The 10,081-nt window shown below is 47.4% G+C and overlaps 1 protein-coding gene across 1 annotated transcript; it reads left to right on the forward strand.

Moving 5' to 3' along the window:
- Positions 1-1,791: 1,791 nt before the first annotated feature.
- AVPR1A (arginine vasopressin receptor 1A) lies at positions 1,792-4,988 on the forward strand. The gene is made up of 2 exons (XM_056341222.1): positions 1,792-2,795; positions 4,592-4,988. Exons 1-2 carry the CDS (start codon positions 1,793-1,795, stop codon positions 4,873-4,875), a joined length of 1,287 nt encoding a protein of 428 aa, XP_056197197.1. The 5' UTR covers position 1,792; the 3' UTR covers positions 4,876-4,988.
- Positions 4,989-10,081: the final 5,093 nt, after the last annotated feature.

Genomic DNA, 10,081 nt, shown 5'->3' on the forward strand with positions numbered 1-10,081 from the left:
GTTGTTGAAAAGCTGGGAAAGTCTGTGTGTGTGTGTGTGTGTGTCTGTCTGTGTCTGTGTGTCTGTGTGTCTGTGTGAACAATGCATTTGAACTGTTCATAAAAATTAGGCTTTGGAGCAAAGGCACCTTCAAAGAAATAAGTTTACCGGAAATTTAGGACAGCCACATTTTTTGTCTGTATCCCAGGTTTTGGGGTTTTTTTTGCAGCTTTGTACAGAAAAGCTAATGCCAATTTGCACTGTTGGAGCGGGTGTCCTAGACTACTGCCACCAACCCCCCAATCCAAGGAAGGGTAGTGGCAGGCTGGCGTGGGTGCCCATACCCTCTCACAGGCTAACAGGACCAGGAAAAGGCAAAAAGCCTGGGATAAAGCCTTGCACAATTCTAGCATGCTGGGAAGCACATCATCTTCTTGTATTTTAAGCTGGAAGACTCTTCTAGAGTAAAAACTTTTGGAAATATCTTTTTAATTGAAGAAGTCAGATTTACTCTTTGATTCTTCACCCTTTTTCCTTCTCCCTGTAAAACCAGTAGGGCAAAGTTCACATATTTTTGGCAACTAAATTTAGCTGCAGTCACATATGAGTGAAACCAGAGAGTTTTATTAAAAGCAAAGTAGGATTGGCATGTAATGCCTTATTTCTTTGTCATAATCTTACGCATTTTCGTGTGGCTTCAGGAAGGAGTTTCTAAACAAAGGGTCAAGTTCAGGTTCTGGTGAAAGCAGGGTGTAAATCCACAGACATGACAACGGGGACAGAATTTGCACAAGTCCCTCTACCAACAGGAAGAAAACTCTTCGGCTCAAACGTGTTTAAAACTGAGATTTAATGGACCTGCTGCCAGGAACCACCAAGGAAATGAGGAATTTTTGATCTGCTTGCAGAAACGTTTTTAGACCTATATGCTAAACGTCCGGATGACATTTATCATCCTAGATGAAATCCTGAAACCTTTAAAGTGATTGGGTTTAGCGCGGTGCTTTCAAACTCTGCAGTTTTTTCTCATCATTCCCTTTGCTAGGGTTTATTGCACGACCGTGAAATGCCAAAGGGCCGGCTGGGCTGGATGTCTCCCAGAGCCGAGACGGCACTGCTCACCGACCAGCTCCCCCCCCCGCCTCGGTGGCAGCGGGCTCGGGGGCCCGCAGGCTGACACCGGCAGCCCTGCCTCTGCTCTGCACGGTCACGGCAACGCTTTTATTCTCCATGAAAGTTTTCAGCGCCGCTTTATCCGGCCTTGAGGGAGCGCCCCGGGCGCGCCGCGGCGACCCCAGCAGCATTCCCCGCCGCCCCTTTTCGCCTCCCCGCCCGGCCGGGCTCCGCGCAGGCGGGGCGCGGGTGGCGGGGCGCGGGTGGCGGGGCGCGGGTGGCGGGGCGCGGGTGGCGGGGCGCGGGTGGCGGGGCGCGGGTGGCGGGGCGCGGGTGGCGGGGCGCGGGTGGCGGGGCCCGGCCCCGCTCGGAGCGACACTTGTGGGGCGGAGCGGCCCCGGCCCCGAAGCGAGCGCTCCCGGGGCGGCGGGGGCGGGCGGCGCGGGGCGCGGACGGGGCGGCGGCGGCAGCGGGGGAAGGAGGCGGCTGGCGTCAGGGGCCGGGCAGCCACTGGCACGGGAGCTCCCCCCGCCTCGCCTCCCGCGGCGGGGATAAAGGCACCTGGCCCGGCGCTCCTCGCCGCCGGAGCGGGGAGGCGGCGGCGGCGGCGGCTGCGGCGGCCGAGCGGGCGTGCGGGGGCCGGGTCGGGTCGAGTCGGGCCGGGCCGGGCCGGGCCGGGCCCCGCCGCGCAGCCCCCTCCATGCGGCTGGGCGGGAGCGCCGGCTCCCCCCGGGCGGCGCCCTCCCCCGGGAACGGCAGCCGGTGGCGGGCGGCGGAGCCCGACGGCGGCAGCAGCCCCAGCCCCGAGGCGTGGTCGGGGTCGCCCAACGGCAGCCTGGGCGGCTGGGACCCCTTCGGGCGGGACGAGGAGCTGGCGAAGCTGGAAATCGCCGTGCTGGCCGTCACCTTCGCCGTGGCGGTGGTGGGCAACGGCAGCGTGCTGCTGGCCCTGCGGCGCACGCCGCGCAAGGCGTCCCGCATGCACCTCTTCATCCGGCACCTCAGCCTGGCCGACCTGGTGGTGGCCTTCTTCCAGGTGTTGCCCCAGCTCTGCTGGGAGGTGACCCACCGCTTCCACGGCCCCGACGGGCTCTGCCGCGTCGTCAAGCACCTGCAGGTCTTCGGCATGTTCGCCTCGGCGTACATGCTGGTGGCCATGACCGCCGACCGCTACATCGCCGTCTGCCACCCGCTGAAGACGCTGCAGCAGCCCACCAAACGCTCCTACGGGATGATCGCGGCGGCCTGGGCGCTCAGCCTGCTGCTCAGCACCCCGCAGTACTTCATCTTCTCCCTCAGCGAGGTGGAGCGCGGCTCGCAGGTCTACGACTGCTGGGCGCACTTCATCATGCCCTGGGGGCCCCGCGCCTACATCACCTGGATCACAGGCGGCATCTTCGTCGCGCCCGTCTTCATCCTCGTCACCTGCTACGGCTTCATCTGCTACCACATCTGGCGCAACGTCAGGGGCAAGACGCGCCCGGGGGAGGCGGCGGCGGGCGGCGGGCGGCGGGCGGGCGGCGGCGGCCCGAGGCGGGGGCTGCTGCTCGCCCCCTGTGTCAGCAGCGTCAAGACCATCTCCCGTGCCAAGATCCGCACCGTCAAGATGACCTTCGTCATCGTCTCGGCGTACGTCGTCTGCTGGGCGCCCTTCTTCACCATCCAGATGTGGTCCGTCTGGGACCAGCGCTTCCCCTGGGTCGGTAGGTGACGGGGAGGCTCCGGCGGCACCGAGAAGGCACCGGCTCGCACCGGCACGCGTTGGGGTCCCCCGGGGGCGCGGCCGCCGTTCGCGGGGCGCCGCGCGGTCCTGAGCCGAGCCTGGGGCAGGTGCTGGCGCTCGCTCCCCGCGGGGAACAGCGGCTCCGCCGCAGCGCAAGGAGCGAGCGGGCCCTCGGGGCCGCCCCGCCGGCACCGCCCGGGCTGCCGGGCCGCTGCCGGGCCGCTGCCGGGCCATTGCTGGGCCATTGCCGGGCGGGGCGGGCGGGGAGCGGCGGCGCTGGGCCCGCCCCGTCGCGGCAGCCGGCGGAGCGGCGCGGCCGCAGGTGCCGGCGGGGCCCTGGGATGGAGCAGTCGCCGCCGCGTCCTCTCCCGGAGCCAGCTCCGCCAGTGGCAGCTGACACGGACGCAGCGATCGTTTGAGCCAGCAACGCGTTCTTCCATGCGATTAATAAATCCACCGCCGATTAATAAAACTTTGGAAACGATTTGTGTTATTATTAAGCGGACGCACCTCTATGTCACGCGTAATTACACGAGCAGGGATCTTACTAAGCCTTCTTTCCTGCAACTGCCTTGCACGTTCAGTCCTTGCTGTCTAATAATGGGGCTGAGCACACCCTGAACCCTTCCTCTCAACGAGGTGGCCACCTCTCAGGAGCTCCCTTAGTCAGCCACCAGTTCCCCTGGAACAGGGGCAGTTTGGTATTTTGGAGATACCTGACCTGCTGTTCCACCTGGCTGGAAATTGTTGGTGAGCTTAAAAGTTATTACACAGGGAACGGCAGGCAACATAGTAACATGTACCCTTTTTCCTCATAACAAGAAAGCAGCAAATCAAAATACTGGAATTCATAATTTCGTAATTTTTTAAAATATCCCCAAATTATCACTTACTGTAGTGAGAGCATTGATTGGCCCTAATATGGGACCAAAGTCAAGCCTAAAATGCAGGTCCCTACAGAGAAAAAAAGGCTTGCAGTAGATAAATAGTTTTTTGGTTGTTTTTTGTTTGTTTGTTTGTTTTTTACTTCAAAAGAAATTGAACAGATGGCTATTAGCTAGGTTTATTTGAAGAGATTCTTTAAATCTGCGGAACTTCATGACACAGCAGTTATACTTCCTTGGAGATTCAATATTTACAAGGAAAGGCCACTAATAATTGATTAGACTACATACGTATTTAGAGTATTTGATAATTTAACTAGTTGTTGGAGGTAGAAGACCATAACTATTTTATGGCATAGTGCTAACTTCCATTTTTCCTGTAAGTAAAATTTGTCTGAAATCCAGATGTGATTCACAAGCCAGTAGTTACTTGAGCATTCAATACTTCTCAGCATGCAGATGTATACAGCAAAATTCAGTACTATTGAGAGCGGTGGGAAATCAGTGGGAATTTTGCCATCGCCTCCCAGGGTAACCAGTTTTAAAACAAAAGTCTGAATAAAAACTGTTCAGTATTTAAAGCATGAACTTAGCAACATACGGATAAACATCAGTGGAACCAGGACTAAAGCATTATTTTGGATGGATTGCCCCATAACTTCTGTCACTGCTTTTTGAAGTCTGTTCAGACAAACTCCCGTTGACTTCAATGGCAGCCTTACATAAATAAGAGCTTTCCCGATTATGTCCGTGTTACTAATTTCACATGCTGCCGCTCAACATTTAGAACTAGAATTATTCAGGCAAATAAATCCAACAGTTAAGGAAGCAATTGACTGAATGGTGCAAATGTTCTTTTGATGATTAAACTGCTTTCTTCTCCTCTCCCCAGATTCTGAAAACACAGCGACTACTGTCACAGCTCTGCTGGCCAGTCTCAACAGTTGTTGTAACCCATGGATCTACATGTTCTTCAGTGGGCATCTCCTGCAAGACTGCATACAGAGCTTCCCTTGCTGCCAAAAAATAAAGCAAACACTGAGTAAAGATGATTCAAACAGCAACAGCAGGCGACAGACTTCTTTTACCAACAACAGAAGCCCAACCCACAGCCTGAACACCTGGAGAGAGTCGCCCCACTCCAAATCAACCAGCTTCATCCCCATTCCAACCTGAGACAGGCACCGGGGCAGGCAGGGCTGGCAGCCCCCTAACAGTGCTTGGGAAGGGTACGGCATAGCACTTTACGCTGCTCAAAGGCACCGGTCATGGTAACAAGGAACGACTAAGATGGCCATAAGACAAAAGACTGCATTGCTCGATAAACTAGTCTGCAGCATGTAAATTATTTTCTGAAAGGTGTTTAGGACTTGGACAACTGATCAGGAAGGCGTGACAACACGAAAGCAATTATTTTTCTAAATAGAATTTATTATAATTATAGGGGTTTTTTGTTTTTAAAATACTACGTGCATTGTTTGCTTGTGAAAGCAGTAAAAATAGTGGAGTTGGCAAGTGCTGGGGTAACTCCGCTCTCTAGTGTTAATGCCTGAAACTTCTCATGTTTGTCCAATGAAGTCACAGGGAAAGAAGATGATATGAGCAAGATCACAATTTAGTCTTGAACACGAAAAGAAAAGACTTGGGAGAAAGTTCTGACTGTCCAGATAAGGAGCATGGTTAGACAGGCTCTGAGGTATTGGGAATTTAATTGATCTACTGCTTTTTCTTGTAAAGCTCTAGCAATTTTTGGTTAATAAAATTTAACAGCCCTTGTGAAGGCAAATCCTTCAGTGCTGTCAATGTCTGTATGTGTATCGTGGGGTTTCATATTTAGGATGAGACTTTTTCTCTTCTCTTCATGTTGATGGAACGTATATAGCATATTTATTTTGTATTGTTGCACCCAGCTTGATTTTTTAAAATTAATTTTTAAAAAATGATAAGTATGATAAGCTATGACTAGCTCAGCACTGTTACAAACAGATACACCAAGAAAACCTGTAAGTACCAGAACCGCTTGCTTTATGGGTAAGAAATGTATCTTTTTTTTTTTTTTTCCCTTCACTAAGACAGCTAGGATCAAGCCACATTTGGGTATCAAGCAAATAGCCCCATAAATTCGGATGAATGTGACTGTTTGGTAAGAGCTGAAGAATCAGTATATTCCAAGACAGAGATCTAAGAATCGACTTACAGGTTTTCTGGGAACATATACAATTTATCAATGTTGTTGGTTTGGGTTGGGGCTTTTTATCAGATCATGACAATATAGTTGTTGAAATTGGCAGTAAACTGCAATAAAAAGTAATCGCAACACATTTACTAATTATAAATCAAGGTACGCTTGTTTTCACTACAATGCATGCTAAGTCAAATGTAATTTCTATAGCTGGTAAATAGTCCTGTTATATCTTTCCATGGAGTCTGTCTTCTACCTGGAGATGGATGTTTGAAGCTCCTTGAGTAAGTTTTGCTTGGTTTTAAAGTCCAGAGGATCTCTTTGAGAAGCACAGCTGCCTGCCTACACCATTTTCCTGAGCTCTCTGGGTCCTGAAATCCAGCCGTTCTGCTGGCACCATGCAGGACTTCTGGTAGTCCTGCTGGCTTGCTAGAGCAGTGGGACATGTGCACGGCTGCATAATGTGCATGCTTATGTTTGCAAGGAGGAACCTCAACAGCAGGTTTCTGTCTTTCCTGCCAAAACCAGACAAACAAGATTGTTTTTCTAATTGCTTGAGGAGAGAAGAAACTGGGGCTGCAACTGTAGCTTTCACTGAGGATGGTGCCAGCCCCATGTCTGTCACCATAACAGTAGCAAAAAATAATAGAGCTAGATGCAGGATAAGATCATATTCAACTTGTTGTCTACTCCAGAAGCTCCCAGACACATCACTGACTATTCTGGACAAAGAATAGGGAAGATTATAGCTTAAAAAAAATAATTAAAAAAAAAAAAAAGGTTTTATTGTCACTACAGAAAATTTTAGCTCTTCTCTCTACATTTCTTGTTATTGTTTTCTGCTCTTCAGGAGAGCAATCCAGTCTAATGTTTTGTTGTTGTTCAAAACACTAGAACCCAAAGGACAGTATCGTAGAATGGCTTGTATTTAACGCACTATCTTTTTGACCACCTTTAGTACAAGATGTGACTACAACCCTCACCAGTTCTGGGTGAAGGTTTGTGAACTTGCAGTTATATTCTAGTCCAAAAAAAATGCATGCAGTGGTGTTGGGTGTGTGTGTATTTGTGCACATGATATGTACTGCATATATTTCACAAGTAGGTAATTCACGGTTACTGAAATAGCAAATGTTTTAAGTTAAGTACACTAGCCTTCGCCTATTTGTGTCACTACTTTCTTTGTACATAAAATCTATATTAAAAAGCAATTAGCTGTATGAACAGAATTTTCATTTTTGCAGAATTGAATTATTTTTCTATTATACTTTATATTCAAACAAAGAAGACAATGAGAAAACAAATGTAGAATAATGTTGGTAATAAAACTAAGCTGGGTAATGAACTATATATATAAAAAAAGTAAACAGACTAAAAATTATAATTTTAAATTTCTTCCAAATATGCTACAAAATCTAGGCTTACACTTGGGGCTTATCAGCATGAATATACCCTGTGAGTGTTCTACAGTTTCTATTATTAAATTGACAATACTATTTAGAAGTATGTGGATTCCAGCATTTTTTGGTAAATACTGAGTTTTGTTTTTTCACATAATTGTAACATTGGAAGATACAGCCCATATTTTTAAATTGTTCATCTGTGAAGATGCGGGGGGTTTTTTAACAGCTGCTTTGGGTTATCATGAGGACACACTAATGAAAAAAGAAGGAAGCAAGAAACTGTAAAACCATTGCACATTTTAAACGTGGAAACATGCTCTAATAAACCTATTTGTTTGATGAGAAGCATTTTGTTTGTTTCGCTTGACTAGATTTTGCAGGGCCAGAAACATTTGGTGATACTCGACGTATTTTACAAAATGTAAAGTTTCATTAATTTTAATGAATTGTTTCCATGAAAAGCTTTAAGGAGTGAACAAACTAAAATGTTTTTCTACTATACATAGTGTGTGAAGGACGCATGCGGAGAAGGAACATGCAGTCAATTTTCCTATGCTGCTAGTATTGTTAAAACATAGAACATAGCATTTAATCATGTTGTAGAGGGGTTATTGTGATATTTTTGTTTTAATTTTGGGGAACTAAATATTTAGCTTCTAATTTAAAACATATTTGGATGGATGAGCCTGCATTCTGTTGTTTGTGCTGGTGTTACTAGAATTGCAGCATTTTAAAGACGATTAGACGGCAGAAGTGGAGCACATGAGATGATACAGAAGAGGAAAGGATTTTGTTCTTTTAAATACAAAACATAAGCTGCCAAAGAGCTTTTTTTCATTAATTTAATTTTAAATGTGTAGGTAAACATGTTGGCTCAGAAAAAAGGTTTGGTTTTTTTCTGTATTACAACATCAAGACCAAAGTACACAAGAAGATACAACTTCATGTGTCCCCAATCCTGCAAAGACAAAGGTTTTGTCTACGATAAATCTCATAGTCAGTTCCAAATTGTCCACACTGAAGGACCTTATTGAAACGCATACATGTTCCTTTTCGATTTTTGTATGTGGAAACCAGGGCAGAAGAAGGAAAGGAGCTGCAGGGCTGGATGTTGTCCCAGGGCATGTACCAGTGACCCAGCTTTGGAAAGTGAACCCAGGTATTAGAGTAGAGCTATCGCTGACGCGTAGAGTTACTTGCTGCATAGAGGAAGCTTTTACAGGGTTGTCATGGACTGAGTTCCCCACCTACAGAAAATACTAATTAAGCACAAAGTCCTCTTCTAAAAAGCGCCTGCATGAGTTTGATGGGAAGAAGTCCCTTCTGTACATGGAAGACTGGGGAAGCAGAAAGGAGTTGGTGCACTTAAACACCAGCCTGGAGCTTTAGTTACTGTTGCAGATAGTTTTTTGTGTTTTTCTTTAGAAATGGGCTTTACTGGAAAATGCAGCACTTGCTACTTGGGTAAAGGAATTACAGTGTACATAAATGAACAAGTTTCAAGGTCCATGAATAGGTCACAGCTGCTCCACAGGGAGCAGTCCCAGCTGATTCAGGTAACAGTCCGTCACACAAAGGTAGGTCCAGGTAGTCTTGAAAAAGGCATGGAACTCTCGAAGGTAATTTAAGTCACGCAGAATGGTTTGTGCAGGTATGTAAAAAGCAAGCAAACAACAGTCATGACTAGTCCCTGCTGAGCTTCGTTAGAGCCAGCCAGCATGGGTCTGCCTCTCTCAGGACCAGTCCTGCAGAAAGTCCTGGATCAGTATTGTGTTAATAGATTAATACTGTTTCGCTGTTTTGGTACAGCTGCTCAGTAATTTGCCATGTCTTAGTGTAAACTTGCTTGGAGTAACAGTTTACATGCAAATTAGCTGCAGGTCTTCATAATGACATTTTTAGCTAAATTCCTGATACAGTCCACTGGGTTACTCCATTTCAGAAAAGCCAGGCTGGGGCAGCATCGGGAGCACAAAGCTCTCTTCCCAGCTGTGTGGTGAGGAGACCAGCAAGTGTCTCTACTTCCAAGTGGACCAAAATGTTGCTGGGTAAAGGTGGACTTTCTTCTAATCAGAGAAGAACCATTTGCACATTTCCAGGATTTAGCACGTTTCCAAGCCATTGCCCATTTTCAATATTATTTCAGGGGAGTGGGTGGGGGAGGCGGATTAGGGATGTTGCACTTTCTCCATGCTCTGCAAGCAAAGGATGGTTTTCAGAAAAAAATGTCAGGCTCAGTGGAAGGACATCTATGAATTTCCTGCCTCCTCACTGGCTTAGGTTCTTTTAACTGATGAAGTGAATGCAAAAGTGCCTTCCCTTCCATTTCATGCCAAATTAAGGAATTCCCAAGAATGGTTTTGAAATGCTGTAGTTCATTATAGGTGTCTGTAAGGTGTTAACACTATTAACAATTGCATAAGCAGGAATTAAGATTTAATGCTTTCTGATTGCAGAAGTAAGGACTTCCATTTCATGACTGTCTATTGTTAAATTGATTGTGCTTCTACTTTGCAATAGGACAAAGTGCTATTGAAATCACAGTCCTCCTTCCATGGCATTATTTTATATACTTAGGACTATAACATTTTATTTTTCCTGCTCAAATGTGGTAGGCCTGTGAGACCTGCTTCACCAGATTTATGAGCTTTACTTCTGCCACTGGTCAAAACGTACAGTCTTAGCAGAACTGAAGAAAATGAACCCACATGATATGGATCCCATTTTGACTTATGAATGACTTGTTAGGATATGTTTCTTCTGCATTGTCCCATTTAACATGAATCATTCCAGGCTG

The sequence above is a fragment of the Falco biarmicus genome, chromosome 5 (assembly GCF_023638135.1).
Source record: "Falco biarmicus isolate bFalBia1 chromosome 5, bFalBia1.pri, whole genome shotgun sequence".
Lineage (NCBI taxonomy): Eukaryota > Metazoa > Chordata > Aves > Falconiformes > Falconidae > Falco > Falco biarmicus.